Source organism: Hibiscus syriacus, unplaced genomic scaffold (genome assembly GCF_006381635.1).
Source record: "Hibiscus syriacus cultivar Baekdansim isolate YM2019G1 unplaced genomic scaffold, ASM638163v2 tig00112505_pilon, whole genome shotgun sequence".
In the NCBI taxonomy this organism is placed as follows: domain Eukaryota; kingdom Viridiplantae; phylum Streptophyta; class Magnoliopsida; order Malvales; family Malvaceae; genus Hibiscus; species Hibiscus syriacus.
The window spans coordinates 245,977-273,809 of NW_024063350.1; the positions used below are offsets into that span (position 1 = coordinate 245,977).

Below are 27,833 nucleotides of genomic sequence, written 5' to 3' on the forward strand. Positions count from 1 at the left end.
ACATTAATGCATATATTAATATTAGGCTTTTTCAAATGCTACTGGAAGCTGTGTCTTTCCGGACAAGATTGAAGGAAAAAGATTCCTAGCTAGTTATGACAATGTAATAAGGGTGCGTTTGGTTCACGGAATGTAAGATTACCAGTGGCAATAAAAGATTACCAAAGAATATGATTACTGGGAATGTTACATTATTGTGTTTGGTTGGTTTGGCAAGAATGTAAGATTACAGTGTTTGGTTGAAGGAATAAAATATTACTAGAATGTCTATTTTACCAAATTGTCCTTGTTCTATATTTTTTAACAAGTGAAATTCTAAATTTTTAAATAAAAATTGTTTATATAAAAATTCTATTTGTTGATAATATATTACTTGAGTATTTAAATATATCATGTATTATTTTAATTTTAATTAATATTAAATTTTACATAATTTATGTAAAAATATATTAAAATTTTACATTAACATTTAACTAAATGTTTACATTGTAAAAATTCTTTATATATATTCATAATAATAAAAAGATGTAAATTATTTTTGCTATCTAAGATATAATATTTATTATATCTTCTATATACAATAATTTATTTATTTATCTTTTATATTTATATTTAATTCTTCATATTTTATCATTATTATTTATCTAATGAATTTATATTACAAAAACATAATTCAAATAAGAAATTAAATTTATTCGAACTCAAATAACATAAAAATTAGTTTCACAGAAAGTAACGACCATAACTAAATAACCAAACAATTTACTGCTACTTGACACAGACTTGCTTCATGCCCTTTTGGCGAAATCACTTCTATTCTCATCGTCGTCGTCCCGGAAGTTCTCATTCATTGGCTCGTTTGAGTCGAATGCTTCTCCTCCCTCCTTGAAGCCATCTTCAGCACTACCGAATTGATTACTACCATCAAATCACGTATTCTGGCTTCCATATCCAATAGGACCTCCGGTGGCAATGTCACCAGCAGTAGTTGAAATTCCCACCATCGAAATTAGTTGTAGCAGATTGATCAAAACCACCATAATTTCCTTTGCCTCCATAGTTACCACCACCGTATCCAACATTACCTCCATAACTTCCAGATGAGGACATTTCTATTGTAGCCACCATCACCACCGTCGCCTCCAAAGTTACGAGGAGTCTCTCAACTGCATAGTTCACTCTTACTTGACGGCCATGGAGAGCCTACAACAAGAAAGACAACCAAAAAATCCCACAAATAACTACCACAAATATAAGAACCAATGCTGCTATGTTAAACATCTGAAAAATCAAACAGGGTAGGCAAAGATAAAACTACGTTTTCACCCTTATCTATACCTTATAGATTAACCAAGAATATTATGATGATAAAACATCTCGCATGCTAAATCAATTATTTATACATACATGCGCAAATTAAGGCCTACATAACATTTTTTTTCAAGTAATGAAAATTATTTGTAAGTTGAGGCGATTGAGAAAACTAATGTGGAACTTGTACTTCATAGTAAGAATTACTAGCAGACATGAAAGTGAACCCCATACGTTGCCAAGGAAAAATGAGTTATAACATGAAGATTGTGGCCCTGACAAAGGACATATTGTGTTTCAAGATGCTGATAGTGAACATGAGTAGCATAAATTAATTTGCGATGCAATAATTCCAAATCTACATAGTTCACCACAGTTGGAATCTTAAATACCAAGCATTTGACATAGGCCCAACCAACACAATGCAAAAGCTTTTACAATAGTTGCAGATCAACATACGAAGAAAAGGCCCAATAGGATTACAAAACATAAATTGCATGCATCATATTCTAATTTTTATCTCTTTGTACAAAGGTTTAAGCATATATGCTCGTTATGAAATACATTATTAGCATTCTATGAGGTTTACTTAAACAGAAGAAACCAACGGATATTCCAAGACTGCCAATATAAAAGGAATAAACAAATTCTTCAAACAATAGATACTTAGATGTCTTATATTACTGTCCATCCAAGGCCTGTATTGCGCTGAAAGCATCCTCAGTACTGGTGTACGTGACGAAGCCAAATCTCTAGCTTGCTTTCTTACTCTTGCTACAATAAATATCAAATTAATCAGCTATTTTACACATATAAAAGCAGTGGACATTAAACAAACTTGACTGCAAAAAGTGAGTACATCATATACACAAGCCCACACAAACTTAAGTTAAAAACTTTCATTCGTTATGAAAACATATCAAAGGTGGCATCTAAATCTTCACGGGACATGCCATTATACTCAAAAACATGAACCAATACGACACACTCGACATGTAGAGGAAAATATTTAAGCATCTCGAGGAACTTTTAAATCCCTTCCATAGTGTTAACTCGCAATTACAAATTGAAATTAGCAAATACATTCATCAGAGCATACCTTCAACAACTTCACCATATTGGCTGAAAGCCTCTCTCAGACCTTGGTCATCCGTTTGATATGAAACACCTGCAATAAAAAAATCACTAAGAAACCCTAAAAAAATAGGTAACAGAAAACAGTTTGCTCCAAAAGTATAAACAAAAGCTGGGCGGCACCTCTGACAAAAACTTTCAACTTTCGAGCTCAGTGAGTTTGACATGCACCGAACACTTGAAAAAGGTTGGGCCTTGAAGCAGAAAACTGATAATTGATCTGTGTGGTCGAGGCCTGCCTAAGAAAATTCCCAATTTTACTTAAGAAAGCCATTGTTACAACCTACAAAAAAATAAACTTCACTTTCAGCAGATTATTAAATGATAACACGAAACACTAAAATAGAAATCTAATACAATGAAAAGTTAGGGAATAGATTAAATGATACAGCAATGAGGAGAAACCCTTTCAAATAAAAAAGATGATCAGCCAAATCAACAATCATCATGAAAAACGAGAAACTAGAGATATCCGAAAACAAAGCTTAGGGCTTTTTCGAAGCATAACCTTCTGGTTATGGAGCTGAACTACCGGGAGAAATGTATCTCTGAACCCTAACCCGAAAGCATTTTTCTGAAAAAATGGGTTCGATCTTACAATACTAGATTAAATAAACCCTTACCCGAAACCATTTTTTTTGAAAAATTAAACAAGTAAAATATTGTAAAGAAAGGGAGAGGAAAGAAAGGAGAACGATGAATTTTTCACAGAGGAAGCAAGCTCTCACAGGAAGAAGAAATATACAGAGGTAAACGGGAAAAAGAAGATTATTTTAGCCCTAAGCACACGGAATAAAGAATAATAACGGGTGTGTGGAAATAACATTCTCAAAATAAACACAAAGAAATATTACCCTCACTTGAGAAAGAATACATAACCAAACATGGGTATCCTTAGTCAGAAAAAAATATATTTCAGAATCCTAATCCTTGATCCAAACAGCCCTAAAGGGTTTTAATATAAGGGTAAACTACTCCAGAGCCACTAAACATTATTTGCTGACTCGTTTATATCAGTAAACTTTTAATTTTCAATTATAACATTGAATTTTAATTTTACATTCAATTATGTCATTCCTTCGTTAAATCACTAACAATACGATGACATGATTAATGGATTGACGTGGCTTGTCATATCAAACGGCGTCATTTTGGCGACGACTATTGATGTCTAAAATGACGTCGTTTAGGTATTAAATATTATGGATTTATTAGTTTTGCCACTAATATTTCAAACAAATTACTTTTTTAGCATTGCACTTTTTAACCGTCGCTGGCAGACAAGCACCAATCATCACTAGTCATATTTCACGGTAAGATCTGTGTCATTTCACTCTTTCTTCTCTAGATTGGTTTTCCATGAAATCCACTAAAATTCAATAAAAATTTATTTAGAAGTTCGACGTATTAATACTCTGATCTCTTTCAAGATGAGCTAGTTTTGAGACATGTTATTTGTCTTCTCGAAATAATACTTCTCACTTTCAGATTTTCAAACAAACACCTAAAATCTCATAAATCTAATAAAGTTTCTAAACATAAAAAAATAGTGGATTTTTTTGTTTATTTTTCAATTTTGAGTGGGTTTCGTGAAAAACAAATAATCCTATAAGAAGAATGAAGAGTGAAATATGAACGTTTTGGTATTGGTTTTACCATAAAAGACAATCGGTGGCATGCAATGATTAGTTGTCTGCGACGTTCGGAAAGTGTAATGCCAAAAAATAAATTGTTTAAAAGTTTAATGGTAAAATCGATACACCCCAAAATTTAATGGCCAAAACGCAGTCATAGTAGGCATCAGAACAGTCGCATCAAAACAATGTTGTTTTGGTGTGGCATGCAACGCATAAATTGTTAACCGATCGTCTCATTAGTGATTTAACGAAGAGTGACACAATTGAATGTAAAATTACAGTTCGGTGTTATAATTGATAAAATTAAAAGTCCAATCGAGATAGTAGGTAAAATTCATCGATGTCTGTTGCAATTTACCCTTGTATAATTTTCAGCTCACAATCTAATCAAGAAAGTTGAGTAGCAACCTCCAATAAAAGAATCTAAAACATGAGTGAAATAACACTTCAAATAATAGCAAAGACTTGATTGTGCAATTTAAGGCAATTATATTGATGGGAATAGTAAATGAGATTTGGGCAACAATAATTCAAAAGAAAGATCCGAATGAAAAATATTGGGGTCGTTGGTGAGGAGCTTTACAACTCTTATTAAAGTAGTATAAAAATGCTTTTTTTCCCAAAACCCAAAAGCTCCAAATCTACTTTTTCTTTGGGTCTTTCTTCTTTTGTCTTTCGTAATAATTTTATTTCATTGTCATTTCTGTCCTTTGGTAGTCCAGCTTTGAGGATCAATGATGATGACCTCTAAAATTGCTGAGAAATGCTGTTTCTTCCACATCAGAATCCAACGTCTCGAATTTCAATGTTAACCACATTCCATTTTATTTTTATTAGTAAGAATTCTTTAAGTACGGCTAAGATAGAAAAGCAAAAAATGAATGTAGGTATAATACGAAACTTGAATTTGAACAATAAAAATAATGAAAAATGATGTACTATTTCATCGTTAGATTGAGAATGAAAAAGACAAAAAAAATGAAGAATGTTTGATGAATTGAAGAATGAGATTTAACGGGGAAATATGATGAAATTTAATCTAGAATTGAATAAATTAATATGAGATGAAAAAGGAAGATCGAAAAATGAAAATTTTATATAATTGAAAAAAAATAAGACCCCAATTATAAATATGAAAATTGAGAACCCTGAACAATAGCTCAGGGTGCTCCCCTAATAGCCGGCCCTAGATATTACCAGCTACATATTTAATGAAAACTAAAATTTTCATTGTCAACATTGTAAGACAATAATATATATAACAAGATTAGCAAAATCTTATGCAGGATACATTTAACTAAAACATCTAAATAGATTGCTAACCATAGCTATAATAATACAATGCAAGTGGAGCCGACAAAAAACAATACCATCTGATGTGGGTCGATCACCTCCGGTATCATCCGGAAACCTGCAATCACGTTCAAGAGACTCCTACAGTATCAGCAAAAGTTATTGCAACCTTCACTGCAATAACTCTCAACCATCAGATGGCCCTAAATCTAGGTAAATATAGATATATATATTCACGATCATGTCGTTAGGAAAGGAATTCTTTCGGACAGATTCCCAGTTAGAATCTAAATCTATTTTAGAGCATGATTACTGTAAAGCAGCAAAATACCCTCACTTAAACAACCTAACAAGCCTCCTTCACAGGCATGTGCATGCTTTACATCATAAATAGGTTGCTTTGGTGACTTAAGGTGCTGAACAACAGTAAAAGATGGCAACTCTTGCAAGACCAATTCACAGGTAAGTTCATCCCCTGATACAAACAAACACCCATGATTCTCTATGTTCATAACTGTGGATCTTAGCAATCGAACGTCATTGACATTGGCACATGTAACCGCCAACTTCTGATAGCAGTTGCTTCCGACTCTCTTCAAATGAACATGGGAACCTTGAACCCCTTGCCCAAGAGCATGAGCAGGAGTAAGTAAGGGTTGAGAAGATGCCATCTCGTTAGAATTGTCAATTCTTGGGCGAAATGAAGCAACCATGTCATCACTGCTAGGAGAATAAGCAAGAGATATGCAAGCTCCTTGATTGCCAGCCTCCGAAACCAAAAATCGCCTTCAAGAGAGTCGGCCAAAAGTTTTTTAGACAGCCTTATAAATTAGAGTGGTCAACTAAGAAAATAAGTTATCTAACTTGAGCCCTAAACATTGATAACCACAAGGAACAAACAATTTGTTAATGTTATGTATAATTTAAACAAGAAGCATAAATTACATTTCCAACTCACCCCTGCTCAGATCCACCAAAGTTCCAGTGACAAATGCCAGAGGATGACGCTGACAGTACAGTCGTAACACCTGAAGGAAGGGTTGAATTAGGTGTCGAGTATATTGTATGAATTGGGTTGCTTGTCAACCCGTGAACAAACTCCAGAGGCTTGGCAGTTTGGCGCATATCAAACACACAAAGAGAGCCATTCTGCATAACACTTTAAAAGATCAGTTCAATTGACCAAGATTTATCTGGACAAGCAATCAAGCTCATTTTTTAAACCTGCAGCCCAGCATATATTTGATGTGAACTGTTGAGATCCCATGAACAAGACCATGCAGGAGCCTGAAAGTCAAATGTCACTATGTCAGTACTACAAAAATCTCCATCAGGGAGAATGATACAAAAGAAGAAAATTCTCGACCTAATTAGTAAATGAAGGTATAGCTGATGAAATTTTACCGGTAGATCATATACAAGGGTAACTTGGTTAATTTTTGTGCTGCAACAACATGAATGATTAAGTCAATTAAGGGAAATACTAGGAATAATTCAGATGACTTTTCAATCTGAGAATATCCTACCTAAGAACTGATAATTTGTTTCCGAGGGAAGCAAAAAGTGCCAAGCTACTACCAGAGGGCAAATGTGCAGATCCCTAACAGCTTTAGTACCAAAAGGCAAAATAATGTCCTCTCTCATATACGGAGCTACCAAGCCCGTCTGCAACCCATGTTTAGAAATTATACAGGTGTGTTCTTTGCAGAAACTGCAGGTAGTTATAAACTTATAATAAAGTCACATTCCATGTGAAGCTCAGAAACTTTACTTTGGTAAGAACATGTGTTCCGCTCAACCCTTGCAATCTTCGTGCCATTAATATAATTTTGCTTGAAGCATCTATATCAAATAGCCGTGCACCATCCACACCAAGCTCCTTCTGCAAGATAAAAAAGAAATTAGTCAAGGAAAAAGTCAATCAAAGAAATTGAAATTTATTAAAATTAATCAAATTGCAATTACATTACGAAAGAATCAACTGTGCACAAAGCAAGGTGTCAAGTATTATGAAAAAGAGTCCATGTCATAACCACAACAAACAATATTACAAAGTAACATTTTAAGAGAACAAGCAGACTTTAGATTTGAATTTCCAACAAAACACCATCTTATCTGAGAAGAATGTTTCCAATATCAAAGTCCTTAAAAAAGTGGGTGTGAAAGAGATGTAGCAAATTAGAAATAGAAACAGTTAAACGAAGCAAATTTTGATTGAGAACTTTGAGAGGATGGAAATTTCAAAAAGAGCAACATCCAAGTAATGTCAAATGCACTGCAAGTTTTCACATAACCATGAAAATGAACTGTTTCCAACTTCAAGAAAAATTCAATTGGCATTTCATACAAAAGCTAATATCACACACATTCAAGTGATGAAGTGAGTTTACAAAAGAAAAAAAAGAGACAAAAAAAGAGAATGAGTAACACCTGCAATATGAAAGGTCCATTCCCATAAAACTCTGAGCCTAGGTTTTGGCCTACAGAAAAGAATGTGAGGTCAAACAGAATTAGTATGCATATGAATAAGCCCTTGAGAAAATGAAAAAGCACCAATCCTTATATTTCATGCATAGAAGTTTCTATTGAAGATGATTTAATAGTCTCATTGTCAAGGATTAGAAGACAAGATCATTAACCCTATGAGAATATGTCTCTTCCTTAAAAGAATGGCAGAAAAAGGATTACCAAGAGATGGCACTTGATAGCCTCCCATTGAAGGTGGATGTCCCAGTGTCCTACTCTGCACATCTAATAAGTGTTCCAAATAATTTGTTGTCTGCAAAATCAAAAAGTCCCAAGATATGAAGGGGGTTTTTAATGAGGTCTCCCTTTCCTATAAAAAAAAAGTCTCAAGATAACAAAATACTATTATTGTTTTAAGGAACAGGTCGGTCAGCCTAAAAAAAAGGATATGACAGATACGATTTATATGTAAGCACTCAAATATGGTTCAGGCCTTCCAAACTTTTATCTCTAATAGGAAACAAGATCCGAAAATCAATTAATTAAGAAGGTCAGAGATTCCAAATTCTATAGTACAACCAATAATATTTCCTAAAACTCTAAGCATGCACAACATTTGCTGCCACAAAAAAAAATGAATATAACTGAAAGCAGTTGATGTTGTAAATGTGAGATTGCACTGCTCATAGCGAATGAGGCAAGCTCAAACTCAAGCACCTAAACACTACTGCATAAAACAGAGCACAGAAAGTACTGGAGTAGTGAAAAGCTCAAGAAGCAATAAATGAACTGTAACAAAACTGCAACAACTGAGATATTTAATGGGGAAAACTAAAATCCATTAAACAAATTCAATAGGACATGGTAGTTTTACGAAAATGTATAAAGAAACAATCAAAATTAATAACATTTATGATCAGCATACCTCCTTAAACTGGCGAAGTTGTTGTTCCAACAGGGCTTCTCTCTGTTTCCATTCAGCTTCTTTTTTTCGCCATTCAGCTTTGTTTTTAATCAAAACAGCATTCTACAAATTTCTTTTAGAATATCAGAAAGACAGAGTGGATTACCACAAAACAATACCAAGTTGAAAGACATTATTTTTAATTCTTTTTTTTTAAATTACCTTCTTTTCGAGAGAGATACATTTAGCTTCAAGAGATTGAATTCTCTGCATAATAAAGATACACCATTAACATTACACTTATTAAATCTTCCTTAAAAAATTTATCAATTCTCTAGAATTTTAGCAAGACCTTTTGTGATTCTCCATCAATAGCAACAATCCTTGACGCAAATAATTTCCTTACATCCTTCATTGTGCATTTCCTGTTACATTGAGGACACTTAAGAAAACAAGAATGTCAGATAAATATAAGTGCAGTCCGTAGAGTTGAAAATTGTGACATGGTTTGACGATGAAAAACGAAACCTTTTTGGTAGGTCGACCTTGCTGTAACCATTTTCGGATGCACGAAAAACCAAATATATGCCCACAAGGAAGACAACTACAGCCAAACAGTTAGAAAATTGATAAGCATATCTAGTGAGCCAAAATTTCATATTTACAAGAAAAACACCTCTATTAGTAGAATGCAATAGATTCTTTGATTACATGAACTAAAAGGCAATACACGTTCAACTGTAATTATTTCTCATCCAAAAGGCCATCAGAGTTATTTTTTTTAATTATATAAAGTAATACTAATAAACCAAGGAATTCATAGTTTGGCGCCAATAGGAAAGCCGAAACGAAATTCAAATAAAAGCCCAAGAATTCAAAGACGGATCGTAAAATGTACATACCAGACATGATGGTCACCTGCTGTAGTCCAAGCTTCCATACAGATGGTACAAAACAACCCATCGATGTCGCCACGATTCCATTCGTTACCTTGAGAATTTTCCCCAACCTCGCCCGCACTCGAACAGCACTTGCCTTCTCCTCCTTCCTCGTCTTCTTTTTCGGACAAAACCCTAGGCGATTCCATCACAGGAATAAACCCTTCTTCTTCTTCTTCTTCGGATTGGGAATTTTGTTCTTCAGTTTCTCCGGAATCTTCTTCTGATTCTGGTTCGGTTTCTTCTTCAGATTCTGAACCGACTGCAATGTATACGATAGGGTTTGGCATGGGGAATTTGGATTCTGTTGAATGATTAAAGAAAGATCGTTTTTTTATCGTTTATTAATATTATCAATCTATCACCCTTTCTGATAATACGCATATTTAGATCATCATCTGCACTTTAATTGAACCTTTAATATATACAGAAGATATCTTGATATATACAGAATATACAAGTCTGATTTCTATAGATTTGCATCAACCCTAAAAATATTTTAAAAAATATATATTTTTAAAAAATAAAATTATAAGATTAACATTATAATTTAATGCATATTAGTTCCATGAATTGAACAGTTTATTGTGTTAGCTTATTTAGGCATATTAGACTGTTTAAGTTATGTTTCTTGATAATATGAGATAAAAGTTAAAAGGTGTATTCCTTAACTTTTTTATTTCTATATCTAATTAATCTACTTATACGCTATTGTTAAATTACATTAAGTTCATATTTATTATTAAGTTTATATTAATTAAGATTAGATATTTTTTATATGTTAATATATAAAACTTGGACAAGTATAATTTTATTTTTTACTTAGTAAAAGTAGGTTTTGTATATATTTTTTATATAGGTACCATTAAGTTTTGTCATGAGATATGGACCCTCGTCTTCTTCGATTAATGTACCCCATATGATTAGTTGCATATAATGAATTTGACAAATAGTAATTACCATTAGTGGTAATGCTTAACTTGGTTCATATATAATATACAAAAAGAATATGACGACGACGAAATTTATTAAGTGATTGAGTAATCAAAGACGTATAGATTGTTTTATCTATAAGTTCTAATCTTGATACTTAGTTTAAATAATAATAATAAATCGTATTACGTCACTCAAACAAGTTGCTTGTGGATGTCATTTAGCCAAACTTAATCCTTTTAAGTTATTCTTATTTTCATTTCCAAAAGATTATATAATATATGCAAATTTATGTGTGGAATAAGAGAAGACAAATCAGTCCAAATTTTTATTTTCTCGTCATTGGAAAGTAAACCCTTTTGATGTTAGCAAAAGATAAAAAACAAATTAGATTATTATATTTACCATCATTGTCCTCTCACTTGGATACTTGTTTGTCTTTTTGCTTACTAATTGAAAACATTTTGATGATTCAATATAACAAATTAAGTTAAATGAATTTTAAGATTTTACAAATGATTTTCTAAGTATATTCAATACAACTATTCAAATATCAAAATATTACTCCAAGCTTTTCAAAATATCAATTTTAATTCTTACTCAAGTGCAAAAATTAAGTTTCAATCTTACAATATTTTTGAAACAATTTTACAATATTTCGAGCTCTATTCAAGCCAAAAATTACAGTTTACTCAGAGGGTACCGATTCCTCCCAAATAAGGGAACTGATACCCCCGAAAGGTTTTGGCTCCGAGAAATAACATATTACTCGGAAGGTACCGATCCCCCCCCATGAGGTACCGATTCCCCCCATCTCATAACGTTCGAAATATTTGAATTTTACACTATAGGAACTGATTCCCTATGAGGGGGTACCGATTCCCCCCACGCTCCAAGTTGTTTTATTAATTGATTTCACACAATAACGGCTCTATTGACTCCACTAATAATCTCCAACGTTCATAAGTGATCCAAGGAGTATTTAAACAAGCTTAGAATCCATTGATAAACAACAATTAAGAAGAATTGAGATATAATCAAAGAGAAAGCATCAAACTCATTGTTTGAGCACTTGAAGCCTATTTTTTATTCAATATTCATCTTGCTTTCAAGAACACCATTTGTGCTCTATTGTATTTATTTTTAGTGTTCTTTCTTTGTTCTAGAATTGTGCAAACAATCTACCTTGTGAGGTTTTTCTTGTAAGTTTGCAAATTTGTATATTTATCTTTGGGAAAGAGTGTGCTCAAGAATTTGGGGTATAATTCTTAAGGGATTTGTAAGGTTACTCTTTGTCCTCAAAAGAAAGAACAAATTAGTGAATTTGTTGGAAAATCCTTAGTGTGGATAGCTAAGGTAGTGGACGTAGACTTTGGTTGAGAAAGTCGAACCACTTTAAATCGATGTGCAAATGTTTTCTATTTTCTGCAAAAGCTTCCACCAAAATTTTAATTACCAATTCACCATCTTGGTTATTTCGTCGATCAATTAACTCAACAATTGATATCAAGCCTCACTTATTTGAAGGTTTAACCACCATTTGAGTCGATTCGGGAAGAGTTAAATCAATAAAGATGGTGTCCACTTCCGATTCATTCTCCATGGAAGAATCCAGACCAATTGGCATGTCTCCACAGTTCAATGGAACAAATTATCATAATTGGAAGAAGTTTATGATGATATTTATCCAAGCATTTGATATGGAAGCTTGGATGATGATCGAGAAAGGATATGTTTCTCCTACGAAGAAGGCAAAGAAGTGGAGTAATCAAGAACGGAAGAAAGCTCAATAAAATACAAAGGCTATACACATGTTGTGTTGTGCAATTGATCCTAATATATATAAAGGAGTTTCTTCTTGTTCAAATGCCAATGAGATGTGGGATAAGCTTGAGGAGATCTATAGAGACAAGGAAGAAGAATAACCAATAAAGGTGATGTCTCTAATAGCTCTCACAGAGCCAAAGGTATTTTCTAACTCAAATAGATTAAATTCAAAATCTTTTAATGAGTTACAAGATGCTTATGATGCATTATTTTTGGAGTTTGAGACTATGAACTCCAAATACAATAAATTGATTTCTAAATTTATAGCTAAATATGAATTTCTTTTGAAAGCTAAAATAGATTTAGAAAATCAAAATGAAATGTTGAGAAAAGAGTTAGAGCTTTCAAATACAAAATCTGAAAACTTTGAAAAAGAAATTTTCAAATTAGACAAACTTCTTCTAGAAATGAAAATGGATTTTGACAATCAAAATGAAATCTTGAAGAAGGATTTAAAGCTTTCTAAAATGAAATTTGAAAGTATTGAAAAAGAAATTTTCGATTTGAAATTTAAGCTTGAATGCTTAACAAAAGAAAAAGAGATCATTTTAAATAATTCATATATTTCAATAATGACAATATGTTCACATTGTCATTATCATAGTCATAAGGAACATACTTGTTATTTATAGAAAGGAAAACGATTTAAAATTAGACAAGTATAGGTTCCAAAAGGAACAAGAGGCATCAAAACTAACATTCAAGGATCCAAAGCAATTTGGATACCAAAATCTACTTAAATGTCTCTTGTAGGTGTGTGGGAGAAAATTGTGATGAAAATGACGATATTCAAGATGCTTGGCCACACATGAAAAATGAATGGGTAACATCTAAACTTAATGTAATTATTTTATTTGGTTGCTCATTTAGTTTATGCATGCATGAGGTTTTAAATGTTGAATAATTCTAAATGATTATTTTTTATCTCATGTATGTTGAAAAATATTGTATGATGAACATAGTAATTTTTGGTAATGTTTTATAAACTCTAGTTCATCATATTAATTTTTGGTCAAAATTGTTTTTAAAATGTAATTTATATCTCTTTAACAATTGATATCGATTTTTTCAAGAACTTTGGTTTTACAAAATTTTGACCTTAAATTTTTCTTAATGATTATGCATAGATCTTATTTTTTTTAATGATATAAAGTTTTAATGCATAACATTTTCAAAAACTTTATGCATAAGTTCTTAATCTCGATAATCGACATTGCATAATGTTTTATTTGTGAATGGGTTAAAAGCATAATCTTTTGAAAAATAAATTTGATAAAAGATACAATGTCTTATTTTAAATTAATGATTGCAAAATTGACATTGCATCCATTTTGATTATGCTTGTTGGTCATGAAATAGGGACATATATATGATGCATTTAGACTCTATAGATATGACTAATTTATGCCTAGTTGCTAAGGATGAGCATGATAGTTGGTTATGGCATAGGAGACTAGGACATGCTAGCATGAGTGTTTTACAACGACTAATTCAAGGAGATTTAGTTCGAGGGTTGCCAAAGCTAAAATTTGATAATGATAAAATCTGTGATGCTTGCTAAAGGAAAACAAAAGAGAATTTCTTTAAATCCATTAATGACGTATCCACTAGTAGAGTATTACAATTGATCTATTTAGATCTTTTTGGGCCATCTAGAACCACTAGCTTGGGTGAAAAATAATATGCATTTGTCTTGGTAGACGACTATTCTAGATATACTTGGGTTCTATTCTTAAGTACTAAAGATGAAGCATTAGAAAAATTCATCACGTTTTCAAAAGTAATCCACAATGAAAAAGGTTACTCTATAACTACTGTTTGGAGTGATCATGGAACTGAATTTGAAAATCTTGGATTTACTGAATTTTGTAATTCTAACGGTATTAGCCATGATTTTTCAGCACTTAGAACCCCTCAACAAAATAGAGTTGTTGAGAGGAAAAATCGAACTTTAGAAGAAATGGCTAGAACCATGCTTTGTGAAAACAATTTGCCAATATATTTTTGGGGAGAAGCCACAAATACAGCTTGTGATGTTATTAATCGTGTAATGATTAGGTCTATTTTGAAAAAAAAAACTCCATATGAACTTTTCAAAAATAAAAAGCCTAACATTAGTTATTTTCATCCTTTCGGATGTAAATGCTTTGTTTTAAACAACGGTAAAGAAAATCTTCACAAATTTGATGCTAAAAGTGATGAAGGAATTTTTCTGGGTTATTCCTTAAATTCTAAAGCTTATCGAGTATTTAATAAAAGAACTTTGGTTGCATAAGAGTCTATACATGTTGTTTTCGATGATATTCCTCTTCCGTGGAATGATTCTTGTGTAAATGATGATGTATGTATTATAAAAGCAAATGACGTTAAACATGACGTTGGAGAACTATCATCAAAAGAAGAAACGAAATATGAGGAAACTCATGATGTTCTCAAGAATCCAACCATTGAAGAAAGGGAAGTCTCTTACCCAAGATAGTACAATTATGTCAAGGATGGTGAGATAATAGGTGATCCATCCAAAGGGGTAACAACTCGATCTTCTATTAGAAATATTTGTAATTATGTTGCATTTATCTCATGCATAGAGCCTAAGAATATTAAAGAAGCATTAAATGATGAACATTGGATTATGGCTATGCAATAAGAGTTAAATAAATTTTAGAGAAGTAAAGTATGGATATTAGTTGAAAGGCCTAATAATAAATCTACTGTAGGTACTAGACGTGTATTTAGGAATAAGCTTGATGAAAGTGGTAATATAGTGAGAAACAAGGCTAGACTTGTTGCTCAAGGGTATACTCAGGAAGAGGGCATAGACTATGATGAAACATACGCTCCCGTAGCTAGGATGGAAACAATTAGAATGTTATTAGCATTTGCATGTTTCAATGAATTTAAATTATATCTAATGGATGTTAAAAGTGCATTTTTAAATGGTTTTATAAAATAAGAAGTGTATGTGGAACAACCTCTTGGTTTTGAAGATTCAAAATTTCCAAATCATGTTTTTAAATTGACAAAAGTACTTTATGGTTTAAAACAAGCTCCTAGAGCTTGGTATGAAAGATTGTCAAACTTCTTAATTGAAAAAGGTTTTTCAAAAGGGAAGGTTGACACTACATTGTTTTTAAATCAAAAGGTAAAGATTTATTAGTAGTTCAAATTTATGTTGATGATATAATATTTGGTTCTACTCATGATGTTTTTTGCCAAGAATTTTCTAAGCTAATGCAAAGTGAATTCGAGATGAGCATGATGGGGGAGCTCTCATTTTTCTTGGGACTCCAAATCAAGAAAATAAAAGATGGCATCTTAATCAATCAAGCTAAATATGTCAAGGATATGCTCAAGAAGTTTGGACTGGAAAATGGGAAACCTCATGCCACTCCAATGAGTTCTTCTACAAAGCTTGACAAAGATGAATGAGGTAAATGTGTGGATGTTAAATTATATAGATCAATGATTGGCTCTTTTCTCTATCTAACCGCAAGTAGACCGACATTATGTTTAGTGTTTGCTTATGTGCTAGATTTCAATCATGCCCTAAGGAATCACATTTACTAGCTGTTAAGATGATATTTAGATACCTTAAGGACACTCCTAGTTTAGGACTTTGGTATCCTAGAGACTCTAGCTTTAGCTTGCTTGCCTTCTCTGATGCGGATTATGGAGGATGCAAAATAGATAGGAAAAGCACCTCCGGTACTTGCCAATTCCTAGGAAATAAGCTTATTTCTTTGTTTTCAAAGAAACAAAATTGTGTTGCATTATCTACCACTAAAGCAGAATACATTTCAGCGGGTAGTTGTTGTGCACAAGTTTTATGGATGAAACAACAACTTTTTGATTATGGAATTGAAGTAGGTACCATACCTATCAAGTGTGACAATACTAGTGCTATTTCTCTCACTAAAAATCCATTCAACACTCTAGAACTAAGCACATTGAAATTAGACATCATTTCATTATAGATCATGTCGCTAAAGAAGATATAGTTCTATAATATTGATACTTTGCACCAATTAGCAGATATCTTTACAAAACCTTTAGATAAAGAAAGATTTTGGACACTTAGGAGAGAATTAGGTTTGACCAACCTACCTTGACTTAGTGTTTAAAATAATTTTAGCACTTTTAATTAGTTTTGGAAAATGCTTATAAAAATAACACTTTTGATTGCATTCTTTGCTATTAGTTAGGGGGAGTTTATGATTCTTAGTGAGAATTAATTATATGTTCAAATAATGTTTAAGGATAGATTTACATTGATTAAACATTGTTAATTTTCATAATATGAGTTGTCAATACCACTAGAGCTGATTAATTTAGCTTTATAAGTGTTTAAAACATATTTTTGGACATTTTGGCGCAGGAGGCATCGATACCCCTTTGAATGGGTACCGATACCCCCTTTGAATGGGTACAGATACCCTCCACGAGTTCTGGTTATTAAACACCCAGAAGAACCCTTTCTCTCAAAACCATCTCTTCTCTCTTACATGTCGTTCCTCTTCTCTTTCTCTCTAAATCTCCACTTTTGCCAAAATCATCAAATACAAGTCGAAATTAGATCGTTCTTCAACTTCTGATCCTGCTAACATCATTAAATCCTTGCAAACAACATCACATTCTCATAAAATCCAAATTTTCAAGGTAATATTTCAAAAACCTCTATTTCATTGATTTTGAACTTATGACTAGTTTTGATTAGTTCTAAGATGAACATTACATCGAGCATTAGTTATATGATGATTTTACAACCAATTTCTTCAAAAACACTCAATTTTTCAAAATTATCTTTAAATCTCGAAATAAAAAAATCAAAAATTGTTGTTTTAATTGATGTTTTTGATTCAATTATATTGTTTTCATAAAAACTATACGTATTATGATTTTCAAACATTATTTTCCAAATAGTTTTTCAAAACATTGCCCTTTAGGATTCGGTTTAGATAGCCTTGAAATATTTAGGACTTATTTGAGTTTTGGGTTTGATTATATTGCATACATGTGTTTAAATTTGTAGGTTACATATTCTATTTCGATTCTTAAACCATGCCAAATCCTAAACGACCTAGGACATCGTCTAGTCGCTCAAGTCAAAACCGACCTCCTATTCCTCCGCCTAATTCAAATGACCCAAATATGACCATTCTGAACTATTGTTTCAACGTACCTGGTCGTAGACAAGAACTATACCATAGGTACCATACTTGTTTTGAGTCATACAAAATCCGGGAAGAGTGTATCCCTTCGATCCAAGCTAAGTAAGATATGGACTTCCAATATCTTCCTACTCTTAAATCCTAGAAGTTCGATAAACTCTTTAAACTCAAACCTTTTGTTTGTCATCAATTAGTCCACATTTTCTATTCCAATGTGGTATGTGTCCAAAACGAGCGTCGATCCGAAACTATAGGAATTTGATCATATCTTTTAGGACAATTCATTTTTATTGACTTCGACACAATCGCTACCCATTTTGGACTATATAACTCAGGTTTATATAATGAAAAAAAGATTGTGGATTCACCCTATAAGTCTAAGGATAGTGTGAGTACCCTAAGAACTCATCATGATAGATTCCTTCATTATATGATCTCTAAGTGGTTTATACCATCCAGAGGTTGATAGTCCTCCCTTAGGTGCATAGATATATGGTGGATATACTATATCCAACATAATAAGAAGATTAATCTACCACATATCATATTTAATGAGTTGGTAGATACCATAAACACTGTTCCTTCCAAGAATATAGAAATTTTGGTTTATGGTTGTCTCTTTAGTAATTTGTTTATCAAACTCGGTCTTAGGGTCTCTCCTGATATTCCTATCCCTCTCCAAAACCAAATCAATCTTAATTTCTTAAAGAAAGCGGGATGGAAAAAGGATAAGAAAACGGGCCAATGGGTTTATCGTCTAAATGAGAAAACTCTGGGAGCTAGCTCTTCACAAGCTCCACCTCCTTCGGAACCGGCAGCTGATGACGATCCAGAGCTTTAACAACTGATGCAAGATATTGACGAGGTCGTACCCGATGATGATTCTCCGGCACCGGCACAACAAGAGGAACAAATGCCTCTATATTTTCAAACATTTATGGAGTCATTTGATCTAAGGTTTGCTTCCATGGAGCCTCAACTGACTGAGTTTCAACGAGAGATGCGTGAACGTATGGATGCTATCACATTTGAAGTGCAATCACATTATCCTCCTCCTCTCGATCCTCCTATGGACGACTAGACCTATCTTGCTTTAGTTTGCTTGAACTGAACCCCGAACTCAGAACTTTGAATTGTGAAACATTTTGATGTTCATGGATTGTTTTATTTTGGATGTTTGAATTTGTTGGATGATTTGATAATTGAACTTACATGCTTATATATTTGGTTTGATTTTAACTTTCATTTTGAGCTTATTGTTTATTTTTACATCATTTACATATTAGTTGCATTATGACCAATTTTTGCCATTTCACATTGTTTATTAATATTGAGTTATGAAACTAATGGCTAACGTCTTCTCTTGATTGTGATCTTAGTAGCTTAAGCTATTTTTAGAAAAATCAATTGGCTAAAATTTTCAAAAACCTTGTTTAAAAGTGTTTTAGAGTTTTTTTTGATTTAACAAAAAGTGGGAGAAGTGTTATAGTAAGGGGGTAATTTTTCAAACTTAATTTTGATTTCAAAAATGATTTTTCAGTTAAGAAAATCTTAAAATTACTAAAATGTTTTGTTATATCAAAAAGGGGGAGATTGTTGAAAACATTTTGATATTTTGATATAACAAATTAAGTTAAATGAATTTTAAGATTTTACAAATGACTTTCTAAGTATATTCGATACAACTATTCGATGTCAAAATATTACTCCAAGCTTTTCAAAATATCAATTTTAATTCTTTCTCAAGTGCAAAAATTAAGTTTCAATATTAAAATATTTTTGAAACAATTTTACAGTATTTCGAGCTCTATTCAAGCAAAAAAATTAGAGTTTACTCAGAGGGTACCGATTCCCCCCAAATAAGGAACTGATACCCCCTGAAAGGTTTTGGCTCCAAGAAATAACAAATTACTTGAAAGGTACCAATCCCCCCAGGAGGTAACGATTCCCCCATCTCATAACGGTAGAAATATTTGAATTTTACACTATAGGAACCGATTCCCTATGAGGGGTACCGATTCCCCCCCCCACGCTCCAAGCTGTTTTATTAATTGTTTTCACACGATAACAACTCTATTGACTCCACTAATAATCCCCCAACGTTCAGAAGTGATCCAAGGAGTATTTAAACATCCTTGGAAGTCATTGATCAACAACAATTAAGAAGAATTGAGATAGAATCAAAGAGAAAGAATCAAACTCATTGTTTGAGCACTTGAAGCCTATTTTTTATTCAATATTCATCTTGCTTTCAAGAACACCATTTGTGCTCTATTGTATTTATCTTTGAGTGTTCTTTCTTTGTTCTAAAATTGTGCAAACAATTTACCTTGTGAGGTTTTCTTGTAAGTTTGCAAATTTGTGTATTTCCCTTTGGGAGAGAGTGTGCTCAAGAATTTGGGGTATAATTCTTGAGGGAGTTGTAAGGTTACTCTTTGTCCTCAAAAGAAAGAACAAATTAGTGAATTTGTTGGAAAATCCTTAGTGTGGATAACTAAGGTAGTGGACGTAGACTTTGGTTGAGAAAGTCGAACCACTCTAAATCGTTGTGCAAATATTTTCTATTTTTACAAAAGCTTCCACCAAAATTTTAATTGGCAATTTACCCCCTCTTGGCTATTTTGTCGATCAATTAACTCAACAAATTTTCTTTTTTTTACTATATTATAGAAGTTGATAATGCATTATTACATTCATCAGAAGTATGCATGCATTATTACAAGGTTAACAATGAATGTTCAATCACCTTTATAGTCATTGATGCTTAAACTCGTAATTTCTAGGAACAACGATGATTCTTTTAACCACTGAAGTAAGTTGATTCATGCTCACTTTTAAATTTCTTAAATTAACTCCTCTCAATTTATCGAAATCAAAATGCATATAAGATATATATATCACAATATACGTTGATGATATAGTAGTAACGTGATCTAATACTAAGTAATTAATCAATTATTTTTTCACTTTTATTTTTTGGGTTGATGTAAGGTAACTTAAAAATTAAACAAATAATAATTTATCAACTTCTAATTACATTTATATGTATATAATTGAAATAAAAATGTAATGAAAACGATCGAAGACAACTCATGTAAACATAACCTAAACAGATTGTCAAGAAATACGCATTTTAGTTTTTATCCCACATTGTCAAGAAACATAACCTAACCACTCCAAAATGTCTTTATAAGCTAACAATATTAAGCTCTTCAACTCATAGAACTAATATGCATTAAATTACGATATTAGTCCCTATAGTTTTATTTTTTATTTATTTTTTAAAGCATCTTTTTTAAAATGCTTGTAGGGATGATGTGGACCTATGGAAGGCGTGCTTCATGATCCGCGCCTTCCGTATATGTCCCCGTGAAGGCACGGATGGTGATCTGCACCTTGTCAAAAAAGGTGTTACATTGGTAATAATAGGAGAAAGTATGTATGATAGGAAATAATTACATGTACATGTGATATTTTGGTCAAATCGCCAAAAAAAAGTAATAAGAGATAAACTACATAAATGGTCATTCAAGTATGAATAAATTATTTTTCACTAAAATTTAAAAATAATAAAATGGTTACTAATGTTAACAAAAAATAATAATAAAACGATCATTGTGTCATTTAATATTAGGGTAAAATATACCAGGGATCACCTAATTATAGCCCCTTTTCATTTTGACCAATAAATTTGTTTAATTACATTTGGTCATTGTTACTTATATATTATATCAATTTGGTCCTAAATTTAACAAATTAAAATAAATTTAATCTTCGAATCAGATCATGACATGTGTCACTAATAGCAAATATAATGACACGTGTCACCACCCAATTGGAGCATTTAATTTATTTTAATTTAATATATTTTTTGACCAATCAGAGGGCGACTTATGTCGCCCTTGTGGAAAGAAAATTAAGAGTGGTAAAAAAGGTATAAGGGATTTGAACTAGGGCAGTAAATGAGACGAGATAAATAGCGAGCTACTCGAGATCGACTCGATCAAGGCTCGATAAACACTCGGATCGAATGGAATCGACTCGAGCTCGAGCTCGACTCGAGTTCTTAATGAGCCGAAACGAGCTACTAGATATTCGACTCGAAAAGCTCGTGAGCAGCTCAAAAATATAATATATTAATATTTTTTTAAAAATAAATTATAAATAATAATATTAATATTAATATTTATGTATTGATTTTTTTAAAATACAATAAGATTTTCATGTATTTAAGGTTCAGGTTCGAGTTTGAGGCTTCAATCGAGTTAGTTTAAGATTTTTTTCTTCATTTTGAGCATTTTCGAGCTGCTCACGAGCTTCAGTTCATGATTTCAAGTTCGAGTCGAGCTTGAAAATTTTAAGCTCGTGAGTTTTCGAGTCGAGTTGAGCTCCATTTCAAAGTTTTCAAGTCGAGCCCAACCACTAAGCCAAGTTCATTTTTTTGATTTAAAGTATACTACATATTGTATATATCTTGTTTCCTAGTATAATCTTAAATTCTTAACTATAAAAATATATATTTTATTATTTTTCTTAATTTATCGAATATATATATTTTGGTTTAAAGTAAGCTAAGTTTATTATTTTAGGTAAGAATATATTCAAAATATTTTAAAATATTTAAATTCTTAACTATAAAATATATATTTATTATTTTTTCTTAATTTATCGAATATATATTTTGGTTTAAAGTAGGTCAAGTTTATTATTTAAGTTAAGAATATATATTTAAAATATTTAAATTATTAACTATAAAAATATATTATTATTTTTCTTAATTTATCGAATATATATTTTTTGGTTTAAAGTAGGCCAAGTTTATTTTTAAGTTAAGTATATATTTAAAATATTTGTTTAAATTCTTAACAGTAAAAATATATATTTTATTTTTTTTTCTTAATTTATTGAATATATTTTAAAGTAGTATAAGAATAAAATTAAAATATTTAAGTTAAGATAAAAAAATATTTTATAGTTAAGAATTTAAGATTATATTAAGAAAAAAAGATATATGCAATATACTTTAAACCAAAAAATGAACTTGACCTAGTTGTTGGGCTCCTCTTTCTCCCTTAAAGATTGTTGGCTCAAATCCCTTGTGTTCTCTTTACCACTCTTAATTTTTTTCTACCAGAGGACGACATGTGTCACCCTTTGATTGGTAGAAATTAAATATATTAAATTTAAAATAAATTTAATCTTCAAAACAGATTATGTCATGCGTCATTAATATCCAAATTGAGATAATATATAAGTAAAAGTGACAAAATGTGTAATTATACCAATTTTATTAACTGTCACATCAACACTTCCATTAAATGAACGGAAAGTGGCCTGATTGAATTCATTTAAATAGTTAGGTGACCTAATTGATAAGAATTCAAATATAGTGGTCAAAATAAAAGGGGCTATAGTTGAGTGGTCTATTGTATAATTTACCCTTAATATTATTAACTTTGTCATAGAAAGTTGACTTGGTAGATGTTGAGGTGTCACTATTCGATTATGTTCTTTACCGACTGAATTATGTTGACTAATATCTTAACCGACTGTTCATCGTAAAAAATAACTATGAACTTTTAACAATTTTTTTACAGTTGTTTTTCCTAGTAATTATATGTCTCTTTTCTTTTGTTTCTTTCTCTCAACTTGTAAGATAAATTTCAAAATTAAAATCAATGGTTAAAAGTAAGATAGAAAATATTCATTTGTAAGATTCATAATATTGTCCGTAAAATATCTTACTCTTAAATATATTTTTTTAGAATTTTTTTGTCCTTTTTCTGTTTCACGTTTCTATTATTATTGTAATCTATCTTCTTCTCGCAAATACTCACATATCAATCTTTCATCTTCTGTCATTCTTACACGTTCATGTTGTTTCATTTATTTCCTCAGTCTCTCTTCCTTTAAAAAACAATTTTAATAATATGAGTTAATATTGTAACACTCTAAACTTAATTAAGCCTAAAGTGTCACATTAAGCTTCTAAGGTAACCACTAAAATTTAAAATCTACTCTTTCATTTCAAAACACGATAAATTTATCAAAATATAAAACAGTTACAAAAATATTTTTATTAACTAGAGCTCTGTGTCACATAGTTTAAATAAAAATAGTACATCACGAGGTTTACAAATTCAAATACATAAGTAAAAGTCCTATGGATATACATGCACACTAAAAGCTACATTACATTCTTTAAAGAGATGCTTGAAGTCTTGATGTGATAGTGCTCGTCAAACGGCTCAAGCTACTAAATTGCGAACGAAAACATCTTAATGTTAAGTCTACAAAGACAAACAATATAATCTCTAATAACTCCATCTTTCACGTATGAATAGAGACATACGTATGAATATGAACAAAGGCAATACACCCCAAGAATGAATAGAGAAGTTGGGAACAAACCTGACTAGCACATCAATTGGACTTTGCATTCAAGATCACGTATGGGAAGTCTATTGATTAGATGAGAAATAGTCAAGAAGCCTCACCCCGATATTGTTTAGGGACATACTTATGAAATAATCGGGCTCTAGTGACTTCAGGAGATGACCATTCTTTCGCTCGATTACATTTTTGAAATCTCTTAGTTTTGTTTCCAAACTTAGCGTTAACCATATTATAGAAATTAGGAAATTTATTGCTCACATCATATTTATGTTTGAGGAGATAGTTCCATATGGAATGAGTACAATTATCTATAAAAGAAAAAAACCATCGAGCACTAGAAACATTTGGAATAGTTGACAGCCCCAAATGTCACTGTGTATAAGACTAAAAGGAACAAGTGTTTTCTACTACCAAGAGGAAATGATGTTTGAATAATTTACAGTCAGTACAATGAATAGAATCAAGATTAATACATTTTATGTGATTGATGACACTTGGAAAGAAATGATGTTGATAGAGGAATATCACCACCTGATAAACTGCCGAATTGTTCTAGGAAATAGAAACCAGTCATCCTCTTTGCGTCCATTGCATGAAAAACACAATGTGAAGGAAAACATTATTACACTACAGTTCAAATCAGTGGTTAATTTATGGATATAAATAAAATTGGTGAATAGTGTAGGAATGTGGAACACATTTTTTAGGATAAGTTCTTGTTGTGACTCTGGTGTTATTAGAGAAGAAAAATAGACGAAGAAGAGAAGAATAAGATAGAGAGACGAAGAAGAGAAAAATAGATTTTAGGAAAGAAACTTTTCATTCATTGATTGCATAAGGAAAACATTCTATGGCAATACTCTCTATTTATTTGTTTACAGGTACCGAATCTAAGGCTTGTCCAACTTCAACCTCAACGTTCATTTCTAATATTGGCCTTCTCATTCTGGGCCTATTCACAATACGCCTGACTTATGCTATTTTCCTTGTAAATACTTTTGGTCTCCACACGTGCAAGGTAAGTAAAATTTCCCAATTCTTCCGACACAATCCCTAACCCTTGATTTCTTATTTCCCCTTTTTATCATCGAGTTTCACCTCTTCTACTTTGGTCGTGACAATACCCTCCCCGCGAAATGATCCTTGTCCCCAAGGATCAAAATCTGAGAATTGTGCTGGAAGTACAATATAATTTACCATAGTGATGTGTTCCATTCCTAATTTCATCCACTGCATCTGATTGTGCTCCTGCTCCTTACGTTTGTCAAGCACTATAGAACCATAGAACATTGCTGCCAGCTTTAATTCCTTTCGAAGAGCAAGTGAGGTTTGATGGTAAGACTAGAATTTCAAGTAAACTCGGCCCCCGACCTTCAAATTTCTATAAATTTCCATTTTGCTTTGTGCCTTCACACCCCATACCTTTAACATTTGATTCATATTTTCCTTGGGTTTGAGAATTAAGTGAACTATAGACTGCCCATGATTTTTCCTTCTTATGATTGAAGCTAACAACTCCAATAGTGCATGCTCTTTGATTCTTACTTCATCTCTGCTGCCTTCAATGTTGACTTCCCTTACACTGATGGCATTTTCCTCTCCTTGAGATGACCCTTGTGCTGGTGGTTGTCTTAAGTGCAATGAACCAACTAAACCATTCTTTGTAAGAGCAGATTTGTTTCTATATATTTGTGTTTTTTCTTGGGCAAACAAACAGGGCATCCATATGATAAGACCTTAGTTGATTCCTCATTTTTCAAAAGCTCGCATTGAAGATGATTTTCGTGATCACAACAGAAAATCCAAACACAGAAGCTAGAAAATTTTTTGGTGAAAAGGCTATTGCATATGCAACACCGTAATTTTTGAGGGGCATATCCATAAGAAGCTCCCATCATCACTAGGCTCATAGTGTTAAATATGACATCCTCGATCAAAGATTTGGCAGTATTCAGAATTCTTCTTTCAAAGCCATAAGTTCCTAGAATTTGTAATATAGTAAGCTTAAAATCTCCAAATTCTTGGCCATCATTATCATATAGGAGTTTTGACATAATAGTTGGAAGATGAACATATTCTATCATGCCCTCAATAATTGTTGTGAAGTATGCTCTCTCTAGATTTTACACCCAGCGTGTTTTGTCAAAAAGTGACCATGTTATACAAACTTCCTTGAGCTTGCTGGTGAGAGATTGGAGCCTTGGTCTATTTAATGCGAATTCAACCACCATTTCTTCATATTCCTTCATACTATGCACAATCATATCCTCCCCCAAACCAGTAGCTAGACAAAGTGATCCATCAAACCTTGTAGCCATTTTGCTTAGAGGTAGAGTCACCATAGGTAAGCCAACCCATAACACATTTGTGCCGGTAGTATATGCATTGCATAAAGGAGTGTCAAGACATAGATCAGCTAAAGCATTGTGCCTACTATGTTCTTGTTTCATGGTCACATCAGTGAAAATAATTTGGTCTGGTTGTACTCCTTCTACATCAGCATACGCTCGCAGTCTCATTTATCCAGCAGCTTGAAATCTAAGGAGCCAATGTGCACTATTTGGCACACACTTGAGAATATTATACCAAGTGTTAAAGATTTCAGTATCCATTTGATACAATGGGTTGCAACATGCAAAAAATGATGCAATTATGAACCAATGAACAATATATTTAAGGCTTATATCAAGGGCAAGCATTGGATCAATAGGATATGCTATGGCATAGAAAGGTTGCACACTGAAAAGAACTGACGTAGTAATATGCCTTCGGATAATTCCTTCAACTTCAATAAACATTTTATCGTGTTCCTCCCAATTGCGCACACACTGTAATATATGTAGGAGGTTACAAGTAGCTTCAAGAAAATCAGGTCGAAAAAACAGTGTCTGCTTATAACTTTTGACGGCATTTTCCACATCTCCACTGTCTTTATAAGCAGAAGCCAGATTTGCATGGGCTACTGCCATATTTGAGCAGATGTTAATAGTAGGAATATAATCCTGAATTGTATCTGTGACTCTATTAATCTCCTTGTAAGTGTTACCCTTGTTACTAACCCATCAGCTGCTAAGGGATCAATCCACAAAACCTCATTGTAACAAGATATAGCTTCCACATAGTTGCCTTGTTGCTTATAGATTACTGCAAGGTTGTTGAATGGAGCAGACAACCCTGTTGTGATAGCCAATGTAGCCTTATAGTAAGAAGCAACAACAACCATGTTCCATTCCATATATATGTTCCCCAAGTTGGTAAGTGCTTGGGAATGATTAGGTTGCAAATTGAGACATTGTTGGTAAAAGCATGCATCGATAGTTTTCTGAACCAACCCTGTTTCAGAGTCCACCATCAATTCTTTCCCATTTTTGGCTTCCACGTTTGCATCTCCAGTATTCCTCAATTGATAATGGTCCACCCTCCATCCCGTATCATAATAAGTGACGATTTTATTACTCAATTTTTCTGGAACCTTCATTTGATTTTGAAGTTGTTGTGCAAATTCCAGCCTATTCCAATTTTTTTTCTATCCATGTAGAGGTTTAGCCCCTCGACATTGAACTCACATTTGATGAATTTATCAACACCACCTGTGAAAACTTGTCTGAACAATTTGTCATTACTGTCATGATTTGTCCAATGATAAAACGTTAGCTTCAACATTTTTCAAACAGTTTATACCCTCTATTGTGAAGTATCCTAATATCATTGGTTGTAAACTCATTGGTGGAGTCACCATGTGTTGGTTTAGATTTTAGGATTTTAGGTTCATTGGGCTTATATGAAAATTGAGATTCATTCATCCCTGTCACTAAATAGTCTTCTT

General features: G+C 32.3%; 2 protein-coding genes and 1 pseudogene across 2 annotated transcripts; all 3 read right to left on the reverse strand.

Moving 5' to 3' along the window:
• Positions 1–788: 788 nt before the first annotated feature.
• LOC120181010 (glycine-rich RNA-binding protein 5, mitochondrial-like) lies at positions 789–5,618 on the reverse strand. The gene is made up of 7 exons (XM_039186260.1): positions 5,613–5,618; positions 5,453–5,516; positions 2,411–2,479; positions 1,996–2,085; positions 1,916–1,932; positions 980–1,203; positions 789–918 (listed from the first exon to the last, which is right to left on the reverse strand). Exons 1-7 carry the CDS (start codon positions 5,616–5,618, stop codon positions 789–791), a joined length of 600 nt encoding a protein of 199 aa, XP_039042191.1.
• LOC120181012 (E3 ubiquitin-protein ligase RFWD3-like) lies at positions 5,437–10,024 on the reverse strand. Its single transcript, XM_039186261.1, is given in 14 exon segments — positions 5,437–6,164; positions 6,337–6,524; positions 6,600–6,662; positions 6,780–6,819; positions 6,902–6,962; positions 6,965–7,040; positions 7,147–7,257; positions 7,806–7,858; positions 8,064–8,154; positions 8,767–8,868; positions 8,968–9,012; positions 9,098–9,187; positions 9,274–9,349; positions 9,648–10,024. Coding segments are annotated over 14 exon segments (1,818 nt in total). The 5' UTR covers positions 9,974–10,024; the 3' UTR covers positions 5,437–5,668.
• An 8,366-nt stretch (positions 10,025–18,390) lies between these two features.
• LOC120181011 lies at positions 18,391–27,485 on the reverse strand (annotated as a pseudogene).
• Positions 27,486–27,833: the final 348 nt, after the last annotated feature.